At 39.1% G+C, this 25,804-nt stretch overlaps 3 protein-coding genes across 6 annotated transcripts in view; 1 reads left to right on the top strand and 2 right to left on the bottom strand.

Annotated features, from left to right (window-relative positions):
- The first annotated feature begins 1,498 nt into the window (after positions 1 to 1,498).
- Positions 1,499 to 12,330, top strand: hwa (huluwa). 3 transcript variants are annotated; one of them, XR_009061019.1, is made up of 5 exons: positions 1,500 to 2,320; positions 6,071 to 6,266; positions 6,386 to 6,543; positions 7,298 to 7,488; positions 12,151 to 12,330. XR_009061019.1 is itself a non-coding variant. In XM_057818071.1 (4 exons), the coding sequence occupies exons 1-4, from the start codon at positions 1,733 to 1,735 to the stop codon at positions 7,406 to 7,408; spliced, it is 1,053 nt and encodes a 350-aa protein (XP_057674054.1). In that variant the 5' UTR covers positions 1,500 to 1,732; the 3' UTR covers positions 7,409 to 7,707. The 3 variants fall into 3 exon arrangements, 2 of the variants coding, with proteins under 2 accessions (XP_057674056.1, XP_057674054.1); XM_057818071.1 differs by lacking the exon at positions 12,151 to 12,330 and having other exon boundaries at positions 7,298 to 7,707; XM_057818073.1 differs by lacking the exons at positions 7,298 to 7,488; positions 12,151 to 12,330 and having other exon boundaries at positions 1,499 to 2,320; positions 6,386 to 6,549.
- Positions 7,257 to 15,486, bottom strand: LOC130905064 (ATP synthase subunit alpha, mitochondrial). Its single transcript, XM_057818070.1, has 11 exons — positions 15,338 to 15,486; positions 14,813 to 14,888; positions 12,178 to 12,347; positions 11,910 to 12,083; positions 11,638 to 11,804; positions 9,973 to 10,273; positions 8,719 to 8,943; positions 8,498 to 8,605; positions 8,284 to 8,428; positions 8,057 to 8,207; positions 7,257 to 7,461 (listed from the first exon to the last, which is right to left on the bottom strand). The coding sequence occupies exons 1-11, from the start codon at positions 15,395 to 15,397 to the stop codon at positions 7,383 to 7,385; spliced, it is 1,656 nt and encodes a 551-aa protein (XP_057674053.1). The 5' UTR covers positions 15,398 to 15,486; the 3' UTR covers positions 7,257 to 7,382.
- A 6,700-nt stretch (positions 15,487 to 22,186) lies between these two features.
- The window catches only part of itga1 (integrin, alpha 1), a 102,591-nt gene continuing 98,973 nt past the window's right edge, over positions 22,187 to 25,804 (bottom strand). For both annotated transcript variants that reach the window (XM_057818432.1, XM_057818431.1), the window contains 2 exons: positions 25,627 to 25,740; positions 22,187 to 25,408 (listed from right to left, as the gene is read on the bottom strand). In XM_057818432.1, coding sequence (XP_057674415.1) covers positions 25,352 to 25,408; positions 25,627 to 25,740 — 171 coding nt within the window. In that variant the 3' untranslated portion in view covers positions 22,187 to 25,351. The remainder of the gene's footprint in view (positions 25,409 to 25,626; positions 25,741 to 25,804) is intronic.

The raw sequence follows: 25,804 nt of genomic DNA, 5'->3' as shown, positions 1-25,804 counted from the left end.
TGGACACTGTGTGTCTCCAGAGTTGAGAGTACAGTCCCTGACAAAAGTGTTGTCGCTTATCCATTTTGTAGAAACAATTGCTAATAACTTGACTTTTAATGATTCAATTGGTTTCAGAAATGGCTCATAGGAAAGCTAAGACCCTCCTAAATGATGTTGAATGTACAAAAATATATTTGTTTCACTGATAAAAGATTTATCATTTAATGAAGAGATAAAGGTCAAATTTTGACAAGACAAGTTTTGTCGCCTACAGAAAGTAGTGCGAAAATTGAACAAAAAATGTACTTCAAATACAAAAATATGTTACATAACATTAGCGAATTAAGTTGTGGTGCTGTGAGATCGAAATTTAATATTTTGGATGACTTCCATGGGCTTGAAGGACTGCATCCATGCGGTTTGGCAAGGATTCATGCAATTTATTGATGAAGTCATCAGGAACATCAAAGAAAGCAGTCTTGCATGCCTCCCAGAGTTCATCAACATTCTTGGGTTTCGTCTTCCATGCTTCCTCTTTCATCCTGTTCATGTCTGGTGACTGGGCTGGCCAGTCCTGGAGGATCTTGATCTTCTTTGCCTTGAGGAACTTTGAGGTAGAGATTGAAGTATGCGATGGAGCACCATCCTGCTGCAGAATTGGTCCCTTTTTATGGTTAGGAATGTTAGAGGCAGCTAAGATTTGTGGTTATTTCAGACTATTTACGTTGCCTTCCACTCTGCAGATCTCTCGCACACTCCCATACTGCATGTAACCCCAGACCATGATTTTGCCACCACCAAACTTCACTGTCTTCTGAGTGAATCTCGTATCCACGCGGGCTCCAGTAGATCTCCTGCAATATTTGTGGCGGCTGTGGTGTAATTCAATAGAAGATTCATCTGAAAAATACACCTTTAGCCACAAAACAGTGAACTTTCTTTCTGCAGCCAGTTGCTGCTTTTCAAATTCATATTTCACTAGTTGCCGCTTGTTATCTGCAGAATATGATTTTATTTTCAGTGTCATTTTGTTCAGCCCTTCTGAGTTGTTTTTATTTGTATTCTTAAGTTACCATCAATGTTGAAACACAGGCCTTGAGCGCCCTCTTGCGGTTTAGTGTGAAAATAACAGGTGAAATTCAAATGATATGTGTTAATTTCACACATAAATCGCTCCAGAGTATAAGTCGCACCCTCTGCCAAATAATGGGAAAAAAAACTGCGACATATAGTCCCAAAACTACGGTACTACAATTTCAAAGAGCAAGAGTAGATCAAAGGTGACAAACTTGTCCACAAATGAGCATTCAAAAATCTTTGGCCATTTTTTTTTTTTTAATGTATTCATTTATTTCTTCGATTGCACATTTATGATTGTTTCCAGGGACTATGAGCATATTTGACGCTTTTTCGGCATTCAAAAATAGTTTTACCATGGTAGTTTTTGCATGTATATAGGCATCCTGTCCACTGGCACCCCCGACTGGTCTTTCTTTGTTACAGCAGCGTGCGTCAGTGCACATAATTGCGTGCAGCTGCCACTCTGTAATGTCGTTCAATCCAGTGTGCACGTCCTACAGTAGCTCGCATTTTGTTATTTTTCACTGAGGTTCACTTTTACAGAAGAGATGCACATCAAAGTACACAAAATAGATGGCACACTAAATCACGTGTGGACTTACACTAGCATGAGTTAGAATCAATTGCAATTAGGAGGAAAAAAGTTTCTTTTGATGTCCTCTGGGATAAAATGTCACAACCACGTCAGAGCACCCTACCCAGCCTCAACCTAAGCGAGGGGAATCCTTTAACAAGCCTCACCCTGGTGGTCCTGCTGCTCATCCCAGCCGTGGTCCTGCTGCTCCTGCTCAACTGCCTCTTCCTAGGCTACAAACTCTTCCTTTTCTCCAAGGCGAGGCCTCGGCCGCTGCACCGAGAGGACGCAGATGACTTCCTGCTGCTAGAGTCCGCTGTGCAGCGAGCCCGGAGGTCGCCCGAGGTGGAAGTGTTCTCCGCCCGGAGGTCGCCCGAGGTGGAAGTGTTCTCCACCCGGAGGGCGTTCATGTCACTGTCCGAACCCGCTCTGCCTCAACCGCCGGTTACGTCCTCCAGGGCTTCTTCGTCAACCAAGGAGAGGTTTTGGCTGCTGAGGAGGACGGGGTCCGGGTCTTTGTGGGCCCCCAGTAGCATCCGGGCTGCAGCGCCGTCTACGTCGTCCTCCTACTGGGCGGCGAGATCCAGTAAGCCCGAGGGGCGACATAGCGCGCCGGTGCTTCCTCAGTCCAGCGACTCTGAGGTCGACACTCGAGGAAACCTTGTTCCCCCCAACTCCCCTACGGTGAGTGCTCCAAAGATAGACGTCCAATCTATTTTGATTGGGAGAACTGACAGCGATCGTTTGATGGATCAATCGATTGATAGCATCATAGGCGGAGTTTGACTTTTGGTCCGGGGGCGGCACAACATGTTGATGACCCCAAAACATAGTGTCAGCAATAAAAATTACAAAAATATTTATAATAAGTTGAAAATGAACGTTTTTTTTTTTTGTTTCCCATCGTTCTTGAGGGGAATTCTAAATCAGGCTGCTTAGGACAGCTATACTTTTCGCCAAGATCGTCATCCATTGAATATGGTATGCCCGCTGGTGTCGTGCCAATGTAGTTACCCCAGTCAAAAATTGTATCCCCTGGGCAGAGCCATATGGAGGTAGATTTGCGTCTTCATTATTTGATTTAAAAATGTGTTTGAATGCAAAAATTAATTTGAATCTCAAAAAAAAAAAAAAATGCATTTGAAAACTTCTTTCTTTAATTTTTTTTAAATCTTTTTTTTATTGAAGCAACTTTTTTGATTGAAGTAATGTTTTGCGTTTGGGCCACATTTTGGCTAGGACATTTCTGTCTTTATTATTTAATCAAAAAATAAGTTCAAACAAAAAAATATATTTTCAAACGAGAAATCACCTCAATTAAAAAAAAAAAAAGACAAATTTCAATCATTGAAAAAAAGTTTTTGAATGCGAAAAAAATATTTGAGACTCATATTTGCATTTGAACACTTAATTTTTAATTTTAAAAGTTTTCTTTGATTTTAGCAATCCTTTTTGTGTTTGGGCCATATTATGGGTAGGACATTTGTGTCTAAATCATACAATCCCCCAAAAAGTTGCTTCAATCAAAAAAAAAAAAAAATCATTTGAAAAATAAAATTGCCTTCCCCTAATTTTTTAAAATATGCAAAGCTAATTACCGTCTAAGGCGCTAGTCACATGATCTGCTCGAAAAATAATTTTGACCCATTATAAAAATATATTTTTTGTTCATTTCATTCATTTTTGTTGTTTGCTTTCTTGCTTTAAGACTTATATATATATATAGGAAAGTCAATTGCATGCAATGACACTTTTCGGCCACCAGGGGGAAGGCCTGGCCCCCCTTAAACTCCGTTTATAGATGGCAGTCCTTCCAAGTCGGATTGGTCGTCTATCAGAACATCAATGTCAGTGAATCATGTTCACTCAATGCCAGCCTGAGCCTTCCCAGTTGAAATGGATTTTATTTCTCTGTCAATAGCAGTGAAAGATTAAGTGCTATAATTTAAGCAACAAAATTATCCCACGGTACATTATAAGGATAATGCAATCTATAGTACTAAAACTTTACAGAACAAAAAATGTCCAGCGATGGTAAATATATATATATTTTTTAAAGTAAATAGCTCAATTTATCATGTAGGATATTTTGATTGTTTTATATAACCCCAGGTGGGTAGAGTAGCCAGAAATTTTACTCAACTAAGAGTAGCGTTACTTCAAAATAATAATTCTCAAAAGTATAAGTAGTCATCCAAAAAATGTACTGAAGTAGAAGTAAAGAAGTATTTGGTGAAAAGAATGCTTGTGAGTAACTGCTTACATTTTTGTTAAGATTTTTTTAACTATGGTATTTTTCTTCTCAGCTGTTATGATACTGTACAATAACCCATTACATAACCACATTAAGCCAAAGAAATACAAAATATATATATATATATATATATATATATATATATATATATATATATATGTCATTGAATTCCGGCGAGAGAAAAAGAACTGACAAAAATTAAGCATTGATCATCTAAAGAGCATGAGTGCCCTGTAGTGGAGAAAACAGTTCCTAGTTTGAATAGTGAATAGTAGTTCCTATTATGAAATTTAAAGGATCATATCTCCAGTTTTCCGTGGTCAATTGGTGCCAAATACAAATTGGAAGAGGTTAAAATCCGTGCTTTTGATTCATGTTGAGAGCGGCGCTCTATATCAAATACATTTTTTTTTACGGTGCTTTAAATACACCACGTGAATGAAAAGGCTGCCGTGATCAGCAAGCTTATGTCTGATTGGTATAATGGAGTCATGTGATTATTGTTGCGGCATCTTTTTGGTGAAATTGGTAGAGCTACTCTTGGCATCACTGGCAAAAACGTAAATCTAATATGTAGACCAGGGGTGTCCAAACTTTTTGCAAAGGGGGCCAGATTTGGTGTGGTAAAAATTTGGGGGGCCGACCTTGGCTGACGTCCTTTACGTAGAACGATATATTTAAGCAAATTTTAGCAAGCCATTCTGAGTGTCACATTTGCTTTATTATTATTTTTAATTAATAATAATAATTAATTTCAACAATCTTTCTCGCTACGCATCGTCCCTGTAATCTTGTTGTACATGTCAGCGTGACTTGGATGGTAATATCGCCTCACGTTGAACTCTTTAAAAACAGTGACTGTCTCTTTGCAAATGAGGCAGACAGTTGAGGCAGACGTATCCTTGACGGGTCGGCCGTCGCAGTCAACTCTTTTTTTGTTGCTGTTGATTGTCGCCATTTTAGAAAATTGGGAGTAAAGGGTCACACGGGGTAATGTTGCTTAGAGTACTGCTGCCTTTTAGTGGGTAAATGAGGAGCAGCATTTAGTGTGTTAGCTACCTCATATGCTGGTAGCAGTACTGCTGACCAATTTATTAAGTCTGTGTGCGGGCCAGACATTATTGATTTTATAACAGAGGCTAGGGGCCGGATGAAATTTGACCACGGGCCGCATTTGGCCCCCGGGCCGGACTTTGGACATGTCTGATGTAGACTAAAGTGGAAAAATGTAACTACTCTTGTGCAGCCCAAAGTAGCGGAGTAAGAGTAGCATTTTTTTCTTCACAGATCTACTCAAGTAAAAAGTATGACTTAGTAAAACTACTCTTAGAAGTACATTTTTCCTCAAAAAGTTACTCGAGTAAATGTAACGGAGTACATGTAACGCATTACTACCCACCTCTGTATATAACTATTAATGTAAACAAAATATTGTACTGAAATTCTAGTTTCCTACATTTTTTAACTCTTAGCTGATGAAGGCACTCTTTAAGTGACAAGCTCCATCTAGTGTTGAAGCTGAGAAGTGCAATAGAATGTAGGTTGAACTTAAGCTTCTTGCGCAGACCACATTCAACGATATTTTAATAATTTGCTGTCGGCCCATAACAAGTGTGCCATAAGTGGCATAAAATACGCAGCTGGCTAGATGATACCTGGGTAGCATGATCCAAGTGGGCCTAAGGCCATGTCTACACCTAGCAGGGTTTTATAAAACCGAGGATCCTGCCCTAATACGTCGGGGGAAAAATAATTACGTCCACACAAGCACGTTTGAAGGAAAACATTTTTTTTAAGTACATTCATAACAATGCGTGAAAAATATTTGTCCATAGCAACCCCATCTTTTGCATGTGTTCTTCAATATGAAGCACTGCAAGAGTTTGTAAATAAATGGGGGGGGGCACCTAATTTACTCCAAATGTTAACATTGGTCTCATGTGTGACGTAGGGACAAATTTTGTTGCAGTCAGTGACGTTTCCACAGTTTAATCTTCGGTTATCATTGTCCATATGATGGCGCCACAAACCCAGAATTCGCACATCTTCACTTTGGACGGAGGTTTTAAGAACACTTGTTTAAATGTGTGCGTGGAAATGCCGAAACGTAGAAAAAGTTATTTTTGTCAAATACCCTGCTACATGTAGACATGGCCTAAAGATTTTTATTGCCACCCTAGTGTGTTTATAGGGAAGCGGAGCACACGGACGGCATCAGTCAGAGCAGCATGTACCGAATGCTGACGGAATGGAACCTGGGAGCACTACACCCATTGGACAACGCGCACATGGAGTGGGAGTCCTATATCCACCCACCTTCAGACGGCTCTTGCTCCAACACATCTGGGCTGGATAGCGACTTTGGTGCTAGTGCAGGTTTGTCGGCACTCAGCACCATTTCTTAAATAACTGGATTCCGTTCGAATAGGTGCCCTAGCAACTGTAAAGCTCCTTGCTTTTTACTTTTTTTTACCAGTTTCAAAATTGTGTTTAAGGTGTGTCCTTGCGGATTTTATCAGCGGACAGCGATGGCTTGTCCACCGGCGTGCTGGCATCAGGGTTGGAGTGGGACTACTACGATCCGTGCTACGTCAAACAGAACCACGTGCCCAAACAGCACCCCCGACCTCTCATGCACACCAAACAGTACTGGGTATAAAGAGAAAATTCCTGCACGGCTGTCTGTCACTTTTTAATGTCTATTTATTGCTTATTTATTTTGAATTCAATTTCATAGATTGTCTCAATTATCACAAGGATTTTTGCACGCACACGTTTTGAATGTACCACGAAAATGTTTAAAAAAGTGTATTTAAGTTGCCTTGTTTAAATTGTTCACTGTACACATTTCTTACATTCTCACATTTGTGAACAGTTGCACCATGGTAATGTGTTGTTTGACTCACCAATAAAAAATTTTTTTTTAATTGCTTTATAGTCAGGTAGCCGATAATATCGGCCGATGAAAGCATTTTAAAATATCGGATAATATATATCTTTTTCCATTACTGGTTTTGGGCCAACATTCATGTTGCCTTTAAAGTGTTGAAGCCTTCTACCTTTGTAAAAGGGCTGGTCACAGCTTAGCACAGCACTTATGCTTGCTTATTGACCATTAGATGTGTCCAAAGTAAGATACTTGAGATTTGTTACCTTAGTAGACCATCTGCATTCATAGTGCAAAACCTAAAAACAATAAATGATTGGTAATAAAAAGTCCACAACCATATATATCTGATTTTTGGATTTGGACAGTATTGGGATAAACTCGAAATGGTTTCTTAAATATTTTTTTACATACTGATTGAACTATCGTTGAAAATCAGGATTAATCTTATTTCACATACTTCAAATAAAAATTCATGCTTTTTTTTAATCCTTTTAATTCTCTTGGCTGTACATTACAGATTAAGGTTTCATGGAAAGTACAACTGACCCGAGCTACAAGCGAACATGGAGCACAACACAAAAAGAGGAATGCGTCATCACACGTTACTCAAAGCTGGAGAGGAAGTTGAGGACAATCTGCTTTAGCTTGGCATCGGAGGCCTCGGAAATTTTGCCGTCAGCCCTGCAAGGAGGAAGATCACAAAAATGAGTATGTCATTTAAAGAGGCACAATTTTCTTCAGTTTATCGAACAGCTTTGCTGAATCCAAATATGTAACAATTGTGCTCGAAAGTACACAAATGAAACCTAATGCAATCCTTTACTCAATTAAAAGCACTAAGCAACATTTCACTTATCTCCATAGATGGTGCATATGGGCCAATAAAGTGTTCTTTATTCCTCTTAGATCGCCACACTGTGCTTTATAATTTAATCACGTGTTTAAAAAGCCAATTGTGGGTGGGTGTGCGTATTCTAGGCTGAAATACATTAAGTGGGGAAATAAATAAGAATTAATGCTTTGTATTTTTCTAAATTTTTACAAATTAGACTAAATCAGTTGAAAATGGAATATTATCCATTGCTCTAAACTGTGTGAGTTTATATTGTTTTAAGAATAAAGACAAAACATGCCATAAAAGATTTAATTGCTAAAATATTTTATAACCACAGTTCTCACTGATCTAGACTACCTCCCACAATGGGGGAGTGATACTGATTACTTAAATATTACTAAATATTTTGGTTATAAAGTAACACCTCAACATCAAACCTACTTGATAGCAGCCAACAGGTCTTGGTGCTGACTCAGAATGTGCTGCAGGAAGGCTTTCTCGAACTTTGTGATCTTGCTGGGTTCCATCTTGTCCAAGTGTCCCCTCACACCAGCGTATATGACTGTTACTTGCTCTTCGATGGCCATGGGCGCTGCAGAAAGATGTGCTACCGTGTCTCAAAAGCAAAAACTCAGCACCTAATTTTGTAGAGATTACTCAAAACTCACAATACTGGCCCTGCTTGAGCAGCTCGGTCAGCCGCACGCCGCGGTTGAGAAGCTGCTGTGTGGCGGCGTCCAGATCGGAGCCGAACTGGGCGAAGGCGGCCACCTCGCGGTACTGGGCCAGCTCCAGCTTCATAGTACCGGCCACCTGGAGCAAAATTAACAAGTCAAATTTGTGAACTTTGTACAATGGTTAGTGTCAATGAGTGGAATTCACCTGTTTCATTGCCCTGGTCTGGGCCGCTGATCCGACACGTGACACAGACAGACCGACGTTGATGGCGGGACGGATGCCCTTGTAGAACAGCTCTGTTTCCAAGAAGATCTGAGGGAGAAGCCAGATATTTACGGAGCGCGGGCAGCTGACGTGATCATTCATAGCTAATAGATTGGATGGTTTCAATGGCTCGGAATGAGTCAATGGCAGTTCGCGGTTACCTGCCCATCTGTGATTGAGATGACATTGGTTGGAATGTAGGCAGACACATCGCCGGCTTGCGTCTCGATGACGGGCAGGGCGGTAAGTGAGCCTCCGCCAAAGTTGTCGTTCATCTTTGCGGCCCTCTCCAGCAGGCGGGAATGCAAGTAAAACACGTCACCCGGGTAAGCTTCGCGGCCGGGTGGGCGACGGAGCAGCAGGGACATCTGACGGTAGGCGACGGCCTGGAAGAGGAACACACAAAGGTCGGTTTAGAGTTGTTAAAAGCTTATACAGTAAGAAGAAATATATTCATGTTATTTTTTTAGACTTGCAACCCATGTCTGAGCAGTCTCCTCTGACATAGGCATATTTGCCTAGAAATCTAAAGCTTGTCATGTTAAGCAAACTCAAAACACTACAGTTATCTAAATAGGAGTATGTGGAATTGAAATTAAATTTTAAAAATAAAAGATTACTAGTGCTGTTGATAAAATTTTGTTACAGAAGGAAACGTTCTGATTAATTTTATCAGTTAAATTTGTATGTCTACAGCTTAAAGTCCAGCCACATTGCTTTTTTACTGCAGAAAACAATTCACCCAAAAATTTAAAATGGATTATATCGTGGTGTAGTGATATCGTGAGTAGTGCTGCAACGATTTATTACCTCGAGTATTCAATTAAGAAAAAAAAGATTCGAATTAAATTTTGCAGCTTCGAGTATTCGTTTAATTACCGTGGCGTTTTAATGGTTTTGTAAGTGTTTGCATTCAGTTTTACTAGTTTAGGTGGACAGACTGCCCTCTAGTCTGCCTCATTTAACATGGTTGAATCCAGCTGCTCCATGTTAAGACCAAAATAAGCTAAGTTTTCGTTTGAGCTAATGTATTTTTAATGCATTTGTAATTTACTTTATAGGTATATTTAGCTGTTTTTTGTGGGAATATGAGTCTGAACCATTTGTTAAGAGCATTGTGGGAAAAAAATGTTAGCATTTTAATAGCATTTAAGCTAGCGGACTTTTGCTATGTAAGTCAGCCAACTGTTCTTTTGTTGTACATAGATCCTCATTTATTTTTTGTACCGTTTGAAGCTCAGCTCAGGTATTTTAATTTTTCACGTGTCTTATCCAATTACTCGATTATTCGAACTAACTAGTTCATCGATTAATCGACTACGAAAATAATCGATAGCCCATGTCGTGATAGCAGATTTTTAACGATAACACACAGCACTAGTGATTACTAGTAACTATGGCAGCAAAAAGCTCACCTGCTTGGAGAGATCGTCATAGATAATGAGGGCGTGCTTGCCGTTGTCGCGGAAGTACTCGCCCATGGAACAGCCAGAGTAAGGCGCCAGGTACTGCAGAGGGGCGGCGTCGGAGGCGGTGGCCGACACCACGATTGTGTACTTCATGGCGTCGGCGTCCGTCAGCCTCTTGACCAGCTGGGCCACAGTGGACCTCTTCTGGCCAATGGCCACGTATATGCAGTACAGCTTCTTTTTCTCATCCGTGCCCTCATTGAAGCGCTTCTGGTTGATGATGGTGTCGATGGCGATGGCGGTTTTGCTGGAGAAACACATTAAAATTTTAATTTGGACTACTTTGGAATAATTAGAACTATTTTGGATGCAAGCTTTTGCTCTAATAAACATTGTACAGTGGTATGAAAAAGAATGTGACCCTTTAGGAATTTCTCACATTTTTGCATAAAACCATCAAGTGATCTGATCTTCGTTAAAATCACACAGATGAAAAAACAGTGTCTGCTTAAATTAAAACCACCCAAATGTTTATAGGTTTTCTTATTTTAATGAGAATAGTATGCAAACAATGACAGAAGGGGGAAAATAAGTAAGTGAACCATCACATTTAATATTTTGTGGCCCCCTCTTTGGCAGCAATAACTTCAACCAGACGCTTCCTGTACATAGAATATACAGTGTTTGTTTATATACATACATACATACACATAGACACACACTGTATGGCTCTTGTGAAATCACATTTTAAAATATGTTGGGTTTTATTTCTGTCTAAAAGGTTCCCGACCCCTGGCGGTTGTAAACAATACGACTATTGATGCTATTTGCCAACAAATCTATTAGGGATGTCCCGATCCAATCATGTGATGGGAAATCGGGCCGATCGCGCCATTTTTTAGAGGATCGAAATCGGGTAAAAAGGATCGGGTTTTTAATTAAATATATTTATGGTTTTCTGCTTCATGCTCATACAGCACCACAGCCTGTCACCCTCCCTCCTGCTAAGCAGTGCGGCCTAACTGTCCAGCTTGCGTTTGATACTTAAAGTTAACGATGATTGACAGGCTTCGTAGCTTTGATCTTGCTAGAGAAGCTTGGTAGCTTTACGATCAAAGGCACAAATGTGTCAATCATTGTTAAACTTGCAGTGGCAACTCATTGTGTAAGTGAGAGGCTGTTCTCAGCAGCGTGAGCGTTAAAGCGTGAGTGGACTTGAGTGGACTTACTCAATGAACCATTTAATAAAGACAAGCATTTTTCTACGTTATTCTTGTTTAAAAATAATTCACATTATGAAGGCGGCACGTGGGACAGTAACATGTTTGGAATTTTGGGTCAAAAATATTTTCTCGGCTCGGGACTCTGTATCGACAGATTCTCAAAGTTAGGCGTTTTTTTTTTTCCCGAAAATGCACAACAGTTGTTTTCAGTTTAGCTGGACAGAAAATAGCATGATAGCTTTAAACCTCTTCCTTTTAATATTTCCGTACATAGTAACGTGCTGCTTGTTGTAAGGAATGGTATTCGCATCTAAAGATCATACCTTGAATTATTGTTTGCACATTCAAAGCCCATAAATGATCAAAGCAGCAACTGTGTCATGACAAACTCGTGAGATGGCTCACTCTTAAATCATGGACTATAAGCGTGATGGATCAATGGTCCTACCCTGTCTGCCTGTCACCGATGATAAGCTCACGCTGCCCGCGGCCAATGGGTACCAGACTGTCCACAGCTTTAATACCAGTCTGCATGGGCTCCCTCACAGAGATGCGCGGGATGATGCCAGGGGCCTTCAGGCCTACACGCCTACGGGTCTGGGAACCAAGGGGGCCCTATAACACAACGGAAAATACAAGTGCTCTAACCAATGAGGACCCTCCTGTAAAAATCCAGGCTAATGCAGAAATGATCAATTGGAGCTTGTGAGGTTAAATCACCTTGCCATCAATCGCATTTCCAAGTGCGTCCACTACCCGGCCCAGCAGCTCCTCTCCGACGGGCACGTCTACAATGGCGCCTGTTCTCTTGACAATGTCGCCCTCCTTGATTAGCTTGTCGTTACCGAATACAACCACACCAACATTGTCCGGCTCCAAATTCAGAGACATTCCCTGGAAACAAGCAAAATACATTAGTTCGTCTGTAATCTACCACGCGATTGTTTATCTTTTTGCACAGAAATATGAAGAAAACGCAAGAGCCAACCTTAAGTCCAGAGGAGAACTCCACCATCTCCTCGGCCTGCACGTTCCTGAGACCATAGACTCTGGCAATACCGTCACCGATGGACAACACGCGACCGGTCTCTTCTAGATCGGCGCTGGTATCTGCACCCATAATCTTTTCCTCCAGGATGGAAGAAACCTCAGCAGTGCCTTATGAGAAAGTGTAAAATAGCCACTAAGAGTTCAAGCAAAATTAATGCATGAATAAAGATATAACAATCCTCTAAGTAATCTAATGCAGGGGTTTTCAACCCAGTCCTCAAGGCACACTGTGGGTCCTGGTTTTTGTTCCAGCCGATCCAGCAGAGACAGTTGAACCAATGAGGCTTCTGCTAAAACAAGCCACACCTGACTGCAATCAACTGATTGCACTTGTAAAACACCAGATTGGGGAAAAAGTGTTGTCATCTTGTTTGGTAAGAATGAAATCCTGCACCCACAGTGTGCCTTAGTGGAATAGGTTGGGGACCCCTGATCTAATGCTTTTTGGGGGGGCCCTCAACTTTCTCCATCAAACCTGTTTGCCTGATGTGAAACTAAAAAAACTAAAAAAAACTTTTTTTTTCTCCTTTGTAATAACGTTAATGAATGCTTTCAAACAAAATAAACCTCTGTCCCTTAGTTAATACACAGAAAACGTGTTCGATGAGTTGAAATGTTAGTATTTCGGCACGGTCTTATTGTAAAACCGGAATTTGCACGGTCAGAACGTAATGAACTCTTGACCATTGATATTTTTTAATCCATATGGATTAGCGATAGAATTGTGCCAATTACCAGTCACTGTTTCAAAACCGCAAAATTTCACGTCATACTGTCCCTAAGGTATTAGCTATATTTATGTTCCAAAAATGCAGGGAGAAATCCATCGCTTGCAGCTACAAGGGTCAGCCCTCACCCACCCCCACCGGTTGTTACTCAGTGTCAGCGAGTCAGCTGTGCTAAACAATGGCCGGAGGAGGTGAAACTCCTGAACTTTTTCCCCCATTGAATAAAACAAAATCATTAGTATGGGAATACTTCAGCTACAGAAAGGTTACAGACGGCCGCGGTTTATAGGAGGGCAACACGACATGTCAAACATGTTTGCTGAGGGTGGCTGTCGAGGAGGCAATACCCTCTATATGATTTTGCAATTAGCGCAATTTCCGGACTACCAACCGCTACTTTTTTCCCCTCATTTTGAATCCTGCGCCGGTTGCAATGGTGCGGCCAATTTAGTGATTTTTCAAACGGCCGCCAGGGGCGCTCGAGCATAAAATGTAAGAGTGAGACACGTGGAATATATGTGTCGAGGAAGACGCTAGTTTGCACTATTACCGGTAATTTAACTTTGTGCTTTGTGCATAAATAAAAGTAGCAGACCCTCATCTATGTGCATGAGTAAAATGATCAGACCCGCATCATGGAACATGCTAGAAGAAATGCATATGACGTAGCTTTTAAGGTTAAAGCGAAACAAAGTGGCTGATAAAGAAGGAAACAGAGCTGCTTAATGCAATTGTGCATTTAAAGTGGCACTCCGAGTTGAATGTGAGGCTTGGATGACCAGCGGTGAGACATCTTTACAAAAACTGGCCGCATGTGAAAAGCTGCCAGTGGATCCTGACGGCGTGGAGCAGTGTGAAAAAAATCCACCATTACAAACGGGTTTCGAAAAGCCGGTCTGCTGCGTGACGAAAAGGACGGCACAAGCTCAAGAGTGAGTTTGTGTCATTATGAGAGACATTGAAAGCGACAACGAAAGAGAGAATGATGGCGAAGTATATCTGAGCCTATTCATATCTGACACTGAGGGTGAAGACTTCCATGTAAATGTCTCATGTTACTATGTGGGCACACGAGGCTTATAGACGGGAGAGGCTTATATATGAACAAAATGTTTTTTCCTTTAAAAATGTACTGGGTGAGGCTTGTAATCAGGGGCGCCCAATAGTCAAGAAATTACAGTATACAAAATTAAAGGTTCGTAAACACTGTTATTAACGTTTCCCACCGGATACGAGAGTTAACTTCAGCTTGTTTAGTGTGTCTAGCGGTGGTAAAACATGTTTTTTTTTCTCTCTGGCAACTGTCTGTGTTGGGAATGAGAGTGTGTGTATAATGTAAACATGATACGAGTCATACACTCGTGCTTTTTATGGAAAATAATTAAATTATTTCTGTTCTGATGGCAATAATGTTGAACTGTGGCTGTAAGTTTAGGCTCACCTAAAGGACTGCATTTATTTTGATTGTATTTAAAATATTTCAGTTATTATTTGAACTTAATATTACACTTATTTTCCAACTTGCTAATTTGTTTTGAAAACAACCTGAAAAATCCTGTTCAATGGATTTTTTTTAACCCAGCTAGCTCATGGTAATGTGATATTTTAGTTTAAGATTATCATACCATCAAAATCTCACACCGACACATGCCTAATAAGCGACTTGATCAAAATTAAAATAATTTATAAAAATACAAATAGAGGTTTCGGATTAGAATTGTATGGATATCGGCAAAACATTACGAAAAAATCAGATCCGAATTTTTTTTTTTAAAGTATCAGGATTCAGGACATCCCTTTCCTCAGGCTAATTATTAGGTCATTATATCATTCTACTGTGATTACCTGTTTTCTGCAAAAATGGGCTGGTGGTGTGAAGGTTCTTGACTCCCACACATGCTGCAGCAACATTTTTTGACACCTTCATAATGCAACAAACATAAGAAATGTGATACGTTCTATTATTTAACATCATCAACATCAATAAGAACCGGACATCTGTAACGCAAAGCTGTTATCAGAGTCAGGATATAAAGAGGAATTCGTTGAATTATGATGACACTTGGTTCTCAACAATATTCTTGCATGCACAGATCTAGATAAACGTGACCTTCAGTACGAACAATTCTCTAACATCAACCAATGTTAGCCAGCCTAAGACATTTTATTCTTGTCGGAACGCACCAATATTTCAAATAAACATATTAATGTCAGAAAAGCTGTGGGGAACAGAACGGTAAAAGGCCGGGTATCGTATGTATGCAGGCAAGACCGGAGGCGCAACTCGGCCATGATTTTTCACGCTAAAGCCCTATCTTTCCACAGTAAAACAAATGTAAAATCGACTACATTAACGAGTGGTGGGCTTACGTAGCCAGCCCGGCGGGGGAGTGCGCGGCCCAAAGCCGCTGCGACGCGCAGTGACAACATGCTGGAGTCTCACGATGGGCTTCCAGCTCCCTGAGCGGAGAGAAGGATGGCGGACGAAGGGAGAGAAGCGAAGGAGAGGGCAAAAGGGAAGTAAGGTCACTGTAACCCGGAAGTCGTTCTCGAGTGAGGCCGGCGTTTTTGTTTTTTTTTTTTTTGTTTGTTTGTTTTTTTTAAATAATTTAAAAACCTTTTTTAAAATTATAATTACTGACATTGTGAGCTTTTTACAACCACAATTGTTATTCTAAAATATGTTGGGAAATGATAAATTAACATACAATTTTTTTTTTTTTTTTTTTTTTTAAACAAAAACAAATACACATAATGAGCGAACAATTCACATACAATCAACAGATTTACAAGAACAACAAAATAATAAATAAAATGGTCGGGGTCGTTTTTAACACAAGCTGTACTGTTTGCAAAGTCTTTTGGTCCTTATAGCTTTGGGATTCAAAGAGGAACTTGAATCGTCCAAATATAAAGAAAACATTTTCCCAAAAACATGAAAATTTGGTCTTTGATTAGCATATTTTACACAGTGAATGTGAAATTTTGCCAATATTAAAATTTACAACATATCTTTTATCCATTTCTGGTTCTTCAACGTTGGATAGGCCAAACAAAATGTGCCTAAAACCAATTTTTGTTATTTGGGGTGTCCCAGACAGAATTCTCGCAGTCGGCGTGATGTCACGATGACGTCATCTCGCATAGCAACGTGTCTGAAATTCATATATTTCAGCTGTGTTTTGCGTCTTTTGTTTTTTCATAAAAACGTCTTAAACATGACTTATTATTATCACGAGTCACTGCCGACAGACGCGAGGAGGCGATACAACTTAAAATTAGCATGTATTGGCCTGCAAATCTGCCCATACAGTTGCAGCTGATAGCTGGATAAACAATCCAAAGAATTGCCTGCAGTGGAGTTCGGAAACATCTACAACTACCTCATAAAGTCACCCAATACGTTGACCTTGACCAATTACATGGAATATGTACTGTGTGGAACTAAGAAAACTGGTAGTATATACGGAGTGATTATTTCTGCCGTAACCGGTAATTCGCCTCCGAGCGTTATTTAACCGTGAACACGTCACGGCAAAATAACCAATTCCCACCAGGCATATATTATACCGATTGACCGATCAGAGCAGTTCACGGCAAAAGAAAAATAACGCTTTGCGAGTTGTCAGTTCCGGTAATAATAACCACTGCCTAGTCTATTGAATCCTAGGAGCTAATTGGGGCAAAAAAAAAAAATCGATTAAAGTTTACTCACCAGTAATAAAATGTCGACTGCAAACGTAAATGTGCCTGGTCCACGGAACTGTCTTCTTTTACTGTGCCTTGACTGATTGCTTTCAGCCAATTGCTTGTCCTTTTCTTCTCCCGAGGAAGAATGAAGAACTTCAAATGCGGCTCCGGACTCTTTCTTGTGGTACAACCCGCAACACGGCAACTTTCAGTCATTCCGACGAAAAAAAAGACCACAAATAAGACAAAAGTTCAACACGTTTGTACTTCAATGCACGACAGAGCAACTGCTTGTGTCTAGTGTTTTGACCCCATTTCAATATGGCGACACTTTGTTGTGGCTGGTGACACCATTAATGCCCGGATGTCCGACTGCGAGAATGCAAAACAATTTTAAAGACCTGAATATTGTATTCATATCTTTCTTATTTGTTATTTGAAATGTTAGAGAGTCAAATCAAGTATCAACTCTCCAACGAATGAAGACAGTAAAAATTAAAACAAGGACTTGGTTTACAATATGCCATACGAGGAGTTTAAGGGGGCTCCAGGGGAACATGCCGAAAAGTGTCATTGCATGTAATTTACTTTCCTATATATGATTTTGAAATTAAGAGTTTTCCGTTAAAATATTGTCTATAAAAGGTGTAAAGCAATAAAACAAACAACAAAAATAAATGAAATGAACACAAAAAAAATTATAATGGGTCAAAATTATTTTTCGAACAGATCATGTGACTAGCACCTTAGACGGTCATTTGCTTTGCTTATCCAAAACCACCTGAGAACTGAAGAGGCAAGATGGATATACGCAATTTTTTCGAACCTAAGCTTTCAAAAGCGACAAAGAACCAAGGATTGAAAAAGTGGACCATGAAACGCTAGAGAGCCCCGCCAAAATGGTGAGCGGCCCACTAAAGCCCCACTAAAGACACTAGTTGTACAACAGAGCCACCACCGGCGGGCGAATGTATTCAGTGGATGTCGATCTTGGCGAAAATTATAGCTGTCCTAAGCAGCCTGATTTAGAATTCCCCTCAAAAAGGATGGGAAACAAAAGACGCTCATTTTCAACTTGTCATTATAAATATTCTTGTAAAGTAATTTTGTTGCTGACACTGCGTTTCGGGGTCATCAACATGTTGTGCCCCCTGTGCCCCAAAAGTCAAACTCCACCTATGCAATATGCACAGCCAGACACGGGCGGAACATGAGGGGGGCCAGGCCTGGGCCTCTAGAGCACCCGGTTTTTGGGAATAGATGAGGCACGCGTGGGCGAGGGTAGGTTCTCAAAATAATTCATGATAACGAATAGAGCTATTGTATAATGTATAAATTCGATTCGAATTCGACATGTCCTATTTTGCCTGGACATGTCCACTTTTGACATCCTGTCCGGGGCGTCCAGCGGGATTTTATAAATTCATGAAAATGTCTGGTTTTCATTATTTTTCATGGGACCAATTAGCTACTGTTGAAATTGATTGATGCTTTGCACAGAATATACAGTAGGTAGTCCCCAGGTCACGACATACAGAATTTACGCGATTTCGACTTTACGACACCGGACTTTCGTCTGCCATTTTGTCTCCAGTCGTTTTTTTTTTTCTTTTCGTCGCATAAACAGTACCTTATTTTACCTCGCAGTATCTGATTTTTTACTTTATTTCATTATTATGACGACTTCTGGCCTAACTAGACGTGAAGTTGTTCAGATTCATAGACATCAAAAAAGGCAATTGTGCTTTTTGAAGCTTGTTACTTCCTTCACTTTTGACAATTTGTCGAGCTGTAATACACATATATACACTTATGTTCAAAACGGCACACATTTTAAAAATAAAACACTTGACACAAAAAACTGTTAAAATGTTTATCTAGTCTGACCAATATGTAAATTTAGTCAATTGAATTAGCCTAATTTGCCTAACAAATGCCCACTAGCTAATTCTCATAGCAAATCGCTCACACATAACTCCACAAACTGTACCTCTAAACTTAATTACAAATGCATACACACACATATTAGCTGAAACAACTTACAGCCTTATGTGGGCCAAACCAGAGTGCATCTATTCTTTATCCATGTCAGATGTCTGAGTCTGCTCAGTAATACAAAGTGACAGTCCGGCCAGACCCAACGCTGCCACCAGAGGGCAGTGTATCCTCCATCATTAAACAAAATACAATGATTTTGGACTTATGGTAGTTATTTTGAGATTAAGGGGTAGATAAAGGGTTACTTCCGATTCACGCAGAAATTCGAGTTACGTCGCCAGCGTAGGAGCGGAAGTCGTTGTTAACCTGTACTACGGTACTGTGCTGCCTGTGACATGTTCCAAGAGAGCCTGCCCAGTGTTTGGTTCTGCTGTGCTCAGCAACAGAAAAAACAGACGTCGGAACAGTGATCCATTGCCCTCCAAAGTGCTAAAACAAAAAAAACCCTAAAGACTAAAGTGAGTTTTTTTTTGTTTGATTAGTATTGTTGTGAGGCTACGATTTGATTTGCATTATTTCACTGGAAAGACAAAAGGGTTTTTTGTTAAAGCTGGATTTTCTACTGAAGAGTCATTATTTAGAATATTATTTCACATTATTTATTCGTATTGTAAGAATTGAAAAGACCGCTATTATTTTGTCCAAGGATGATTCACTAATACAGAGGGCAGTTTTTAAATCATTATTTTATTCCAGTTTTCTTTTATGAGGCACACTTTAAATGTATTAACTAGGGCTGTCAAAATTATCCCGTTAACGCGCGGTAATTAATTTTTTAAATTAATAACGTTAAAATACTTGACGCAATTAACGCATATCTCCCGCTCAGACAGTATTCTGCCTTTTGGTAAGTTTTACAGCAAGGCATTTTGTGCTGTCTAACAGCGAACTCTTGTGGTCGCTTTGCGACATGGTTTATTGTGTTCTTGCCAGTTCAATATGGCTGCACGACGTCTCGGGCTGACGCCTACGTTGTAGTATTGTGCTTATATGATCCTTGGACAAGATTTGTCCGTAAGTATAGTTGTTGTAAAGAATGTACATTTTATGTTAGTAAGCGAAATGTTATATTTTTTGTATGAGACGCTTTTTGTTTATGTTTAGTGAACCTGTATAGCGTGCTAAGCTAACGTTGTTGCTAATGCAATGCTTGTGTACTTTTTTTTTGTAGTTTTACAACGGTCTAAAGAGGACAATGGTTTGAGGCCATTTTATTAATAAATCAGATGAAAAAGGAAGAAGTCTGATTATTAAGGCGTCATTCACTAGCTGTTTAGCTTTGGAAAAAGTAGACGCTTCGGAGTGAGGACAGCATAGACAGATTTAAATGACAGTAGAGTGAAATGCCCACTACAGTCCTTATGTACCGTAGGTTGAATGTATGTATCCATCTTGCAGTGGCGCTCCCAGGGGGTGGCCAGGGGTGGCCATGGCCACCCCTATAAATTGGTTGGCCACCCCACTGGCCACCCCGCTTGCCAGTATATCGTTAGATTGTTGTAGCATCAGTTATGCATTTCATCCCAAATGAATGCATTTATTTTGTTTTGTTAAATGTAGCGCTGTCAAATTTATCATGTTACGGGCGGTGATTAATTTTTTTAAATTAATGACGTGAAAATATTTATCGCAATTAACGCATTCGCTGTACGACTCATTCACGCATTGCAGCAAACAGCCTACAATGGCGCCGTTTTACTTATATACAGAGATAAGAGGCAGAGTGGAGTATATACAAGCATTCATTTGGGCCGTGCTTTTAATTGGCAAAAGCTTTTTCATCTCTCCCACAGCACCTATAAATACTGTGGGAAGCGACGTGGGGAAAAATGATAGGAGTTGATCTTTTTCTTAACACCCTGAAGTGTACCCAACTCAGAGAAGATATAGCATTTGCAGCCACCACACACAGTCATGGTTGCACCACTTCTCATTATGCATTTGGGCAGAACAGTTATGTCACTACAGTATCATTTACTGAAAGTTCAACAAATACATTAGATGGCAATATTTAGTCACAATATACAAACTCACATTTATCCTTTAAGAATTACAAGTCTTTCTATACGTGGATCCCTTTCACAAAAGAATGTTAATAAAGTTAATGCCATTTTGTGGATTTATTGTTGCAATAAACAAATACAGTACATATGTACAGGATGTTGAATGTATATATCCGTCTTGTCTTATCTTTCCATTCCAACAATAATTTACAGAAAAATATGGCATATTTTAGAGATGGTTTGAATTGCGATTAATTTCGATTAATTAATTTTTAAGCTGTGATTAACTCGATTAAAAATTTTAATCATTTGACAGCCCTAGTTAAATGTACACCTTATGCCTAATATATACATAACACAATAAAACAGAATTGTTGTGGAACTCAAAATGTTGACTGGACAGTAATGGACTAGGCACATTAAATCATTGGTAACATCAAATATTACACTATACACCAAAGTATATCAGTAGCCGTGTCCTTAAGTCTTTCTTAAGTTTTCGCCTGACCTTTTTACTGCGACAATATAATGAAAACCTGAAATTATGGCTTTTAGTTTTGGCCACCCCAAGATTTTAAGTGGCCCCATCTGGCCACCCCTATGAAAAATTTCTGGAGGCGCCACTGCCATCTTGTGTCTTATCTTTCCATTCCTACAATTTATTTTACAGAATATATATATAATTTACAGAAAAATATGGCATATTTTATAGATGGTTTGAATTGCGATTAATTACGATTAATTAATTTTTAAGCTGTAATTAACTCGATTAAAAATTTTAATCGTTTGACGCCCTAGTATTAACGTGATAAGGCATATTTGAGTGAACCTTGAGTATAATAAAGTATCTCGAGGTCAGGTCGAGTATCCTCTTCTTTTGTAAATCAAAATATGGTCACCCTAGTATAAGTGTTTAAATTTGGTGATTTTGTACGCCAAATTCAAAGAACATATTAATCTTTATCAGGTCTACAGAAAATCTTACCGAAATAAAATTTAAAAAAACAAGTTGATAAAAGGATTAACCAACCTCATCAGTGCTGTAGCAGATTGTGTAGATTGCTATTGGTTATTAAGCAACTACTCTCTAATCTTTATCTTAAAAATACTTTCTGTGCAGAATTAATTTGTTCCATTTCTAAAATTTACAAACTTCACAAAAAGGTTCCTTGATTGACGAAAAAAAGACTGAAGAAAAAAAGAAACATACAGCAATCAGAAAATTTAAAAGTTGTGCAAAAAAAAAAGCTGTTTTATTTAATTGGAAAAATATTCAAATAAGATAGCACTGAGCTAAAAAAGGTACTCAAATGAAAATTTGAAACTTCAAAACGTAAATTTGTTGGAAAGTCTCTAATACACGTATAAAAATGTCAAATATATGACGAAAAGAACAGGGTATGTACAGTGTAACATTTACATTTCCAAAATCTTGATAGACATTCTAATACAAGAGCTTCATCAAAGGTACCTTGGTACAACAAAAATAATAACAATGCTCTGCCAAAATATGCAATTAAACGTCAGGTTAAAAAAACAAAGCTTTTTATTTCATACAGAGCATTCATTCAGTTGGTGTGTGTGCTGACCAGGAAGCCAGACAGCCCGACAACACAAACCAGTGCATCATCACATTGAAGACTTCACAGCAGTGTCATTTTGCTTTGAGCTCTTACAAAATAAAGTGATTCCAGACCACATTCAGTCTCTCTATGCAAAGAGCCAAAACCCAAAATAGAAATTTCTAAAAAGACCATCTGTACAAACCAGTTGTGCTTAAAAGTGAAAGGTAAAGAAAAGGGGAAAGTTTGTTACGGTACTTGCAAGGTTTTGCAGAATATGGTGTCACATTGGCTGATCCTCCAAACATTAAAACGATCAATGTATAATTGCAAAGAAAAGATTTTCAATACAAAAGAAAGATACAGCAGAACCTCCAATGTGGTGCAATTTACAGTTCAAGGGAAATTTGCTGGAAAAAAATAGGCCTCATAAGTTCCAAATCAAAGAATAAAATGGATGGCACAAAGAAAAATTCTGATAATTACCATAAAACAAGCAATAGACAATACCAGAAAAGCATCTATCACGGTTAATAGTTAATGATTGAAAACAAAAATTTTACTTTTTAAAATCTAATATTTTAGACACTGCACCACTGATATCTTTAAAGCCAAAAAGTAAGCAGAGCTGCCTTGAATTTTATTGTATGGAGAGACTCCAAACACACATACTGTACAGTGTTGTGTATGAAATGCTCCCTCCATGAAGGAAAATGCCATTTAGGCACTTTTATACATGATTGCTATGGGAAATCAACTTCTGAGGTCTCATATACTGTTCTTTCATTTCCTAACTAAAATAAATTCATATTTGATATATACATCCTACCTTGATGTCATCTACGTTTGATTAGTGTCTATGATATTGTATATGTGATAATACCTGAGCACTTAAACATAACTAGGCTTGTGTATGACATCTCTTAATTAACAGGAATTATTGCAACAACAACACCTTCCAAAAATACAATTATTTACATTTTAAAGCTTCATTTTTATAAGATTTACAGTACAAGCAGCTTTGTGGGACTGAAGAAAAGGCCACACAAAGTACACAAAAATAGTTTTTCTGATATTTTTGTTTGTTTTTTTGCAGAAAATAAACAAAACTGAATGTGAAGTAATGTGCCGTGACGCTAGCATGCATGAAATTACAAGTACAGTGTCTCTAAGGCAGGGCAACCTTCAGCCACATCATAAAAGCACTAATGATTGGAGTGGAGGGAAGCTATTTATGTCATCACACTCATTTTCTCAAAACGTCGCAAGGATCCATGCCAAAAATAAAGCAGGTCATAAACTTCATAATGTATTGACGGATCAGATCGGTCATGCACTGCTCCTCGCATTCAAGTAGGGGGCCGCCCACATCAAGAGGAGCTATTCACAAACACACACGCACAGCGATCTGCCGGATTTCTGTTGAAAAAGTTCGAAAGCTGTACCGCATACAAACAGAAAGGATTGTCCCAGGAGTTATTTGTTCGAGGATTCAAGGTAATTATATTTTTCGTACCATGGATGCATTTTGAAACATTGTGAAAAAAAATCAATGGGAGAAATTAGCCGCTACTGCATTGGCATCATAGTTCACAATATTTACGAAAAATAAATGCTAACGGCACGTTTTTTTTTTGCTTTTAACCAAGAATCTAGGCTGTTTTACGTCCATATCTATGAAGAATTCGGGGATTTAAGTATTTATTCATAAGAACGTTCACCGGAAAAGCTTTGTTTACATCAGGCGGCCGCTAGCTACATTCACTAACAGACTAGCATTGTACTTCGACATATGTACGTAAAATAAACGCTAACTGCACGTTTTTTTTTTTGTTTGTTTGTTTTTTTTGTTTTTTTTGTTGTTGTTGTTGCTTTTAACCAAGAATCGAGACTGTTTCACATCCATATCCATGAAGAATTCTGGGATTTAAGCATTTATTCATAAGAATTTTCACCGGAAAAGCTTTGTTTACACCAGGCGGCCGCTAGCTACATTCCCTAACAGACTAGCACTGTACTTCGACATATTTACGTAAAATAAACGCTAACTGCACATTTTTTTGTTGTTGCTTTTAACCAAGAATCGAGACTGCTTTATGTCCATATCTATAAAGAATTCGGGGATTTAAGCATTTATTCACAAGAATTTTCAACAAAAAAAGCTCTTTGTCTGTGATTCCACTCGGTCGGCTTTGACAGTCTCGCCAACAATGCAGGCCCCCTATTTATCGGCCCCACGCCCATGTCCGCTCAATACATAATGAAGTCAATGAGCGGATAATCCGCATTTGAAGTAGCAATTTTGCGCCAACTGTCTAGTAGGAATTAATCACAGTACCAGCACTGCAATTGACTAATTTGAGTCAAAATGGCCTACTTCCTATGTCAAAATTGACATGTTGATGGATGAAACTCTTAAGTGCTCTGTTTCCCCAAAATTCTAGGGCACCTTTAAAAAAAAAAAATTTTTTTAAATGGCCGACTTACGGGGTCTTGAGATATTTTTGTTCAACCCATGACAGACATATGCACATAATTTCATATTCTTTGGTGAAATTATTTTTTCTAACCAACTTAGCACCTTTTCCAGGTAATTCAACCAAAATGGCCACCACCCTGCTAAATTTCAAGCATGGATCTCTATATGTCCTCTAATGGACTAAAGACTTGCCCACCCAAATTTGTTTGGGTCTGTGGGTCCCCTGTATTTTCACTAAGATACATTTGTGTCCAAATCATTGCGTTTTCAGACATGCCAATAAACTCAAAAGTCAGTTAAATGGAATAGAATAATAAAGAATTCAAAGACACTGAAAAAAGTGCCCCACCTCTGTTATAAGTAAAAAAGAAAGAAGGAAAAAAGTCTGTACAGTACACATATGATGACGTGGCCACTTAAGATGTTCATAGCAAACAAAAAGTGCAATATTTTCTTCAGTTGAAGTGCAGAACAGTCCAAATGCAAACATGGACCCGGCCCATATCAGTGATAGGCTCCATTGAATGGCTTTATGTACTCCAAGGTAGTCATTGTGCGTTGTCACACAATCAGTGTTTTTTTGTTGTTGTTTTTTTTCTGCTCTTTTAAGTGACTCCAGAAGCGGCGCTCACTTCCTGTTTGCATGCAAACTTCAATCCATCATTTCCTCCTTGGAGAACTCTGGAGATTTTCTCTTAAAGAAGCCCATCTGCAGGGGTAGACAACAAACGTTTACAGCTGGAAATTGTAAAGCAGTTCCCGGATATTGTTACAATATGCTCGAAAGAAGCAATTGAGCTCACTCCTTTATGAAATATTTTGAAATGTAACCCCAGGAAAAGAAATGAAGTTGTCATGTCAGTGGCATGTGTTGTTGTTTTTGTCTTTGTTTGTATTGTATTTTTCATTTTAGCACATAAGCATTACCTTCCATAGAGCGAAGATGACTAGCGCTAAGATGAGTAGACCTATGAGGATGCTGATGATGATGATCCATATCGGGATACCACCTAAGCTCTCCTTGGAGACTTGGATCTTCACCTGGTATGGGCCAAAAGAATCTTATATCTTACATTTATTCAACAAAATACATGTGCAAAAGGGT

Source organism: Corythoichthys intestinalis, chromosome 17 (assembly GCF_030265065.1).
Source record: "Corythoichthys intestinalis isolate RoL2023-P3 chromosome 17, ASM3026506v1, whole genome shotgun sequence".
In the NCBI taxonomy this organism is placed as follows: domain Eukaryota; kingdom Metazoa; phylum Chordata; class Actinopteri; order Syngnathiformes; family Syngnathidae; genus Corythoichthys; species Corythoichthys intestinalis.
This window is presented reverse-complemented; position numbering and strand designations above follow the sequence as displayed.

Excerpts from the sequence above, each read along its gene's own strand:
- hwa (XM_057818071.1), top strand. The coding sequence starts at position 1,733 with ATGTCACAACCACGTCAGAGCACCCTACCCAGCCTCAACCTAAGCGAG. Across the intron at positions 2,321-6,070 it reads TTCCCCCCAACTCCCCTACG|TGTGTTTATAGGGAAGCGGA; the intron begins GTGAGTGCTCCA and ends TTGCCACCCTAG. Across the intron at positions 6,267-6,385 it reads CGACTTTGGTGCTAGTGCAG|GTGTGTCCTTGCGGATTTTA; the intron begins GTTTGTCGGCAC and ends ATTGTGTTTAAG.
- LOC130905064 (XM_057818070.1), bottom strand. The coding sequence starts at position 15,397 with ATGTTGTCACTGCGCGTCGCAGCGGCTTTGGGCCGCGCACTCCCCCGC. Across the intron at positions 11,805-11,909 it reads GAAATGCGATTGATGGCAAG|GGCCCCCTTGGTTCCCAGAC; the intron begins GTGATTTAACCT and ends GTTGTGTTATAG. Across the intron at positions 8,208-8,283 it reads GCTCAAGCAGGGCCAGTATT|CGCCCATGGCCATCGAAGAG; the intron begins GTGAGTTTTGAG and ends ATCTTTCTGCAG.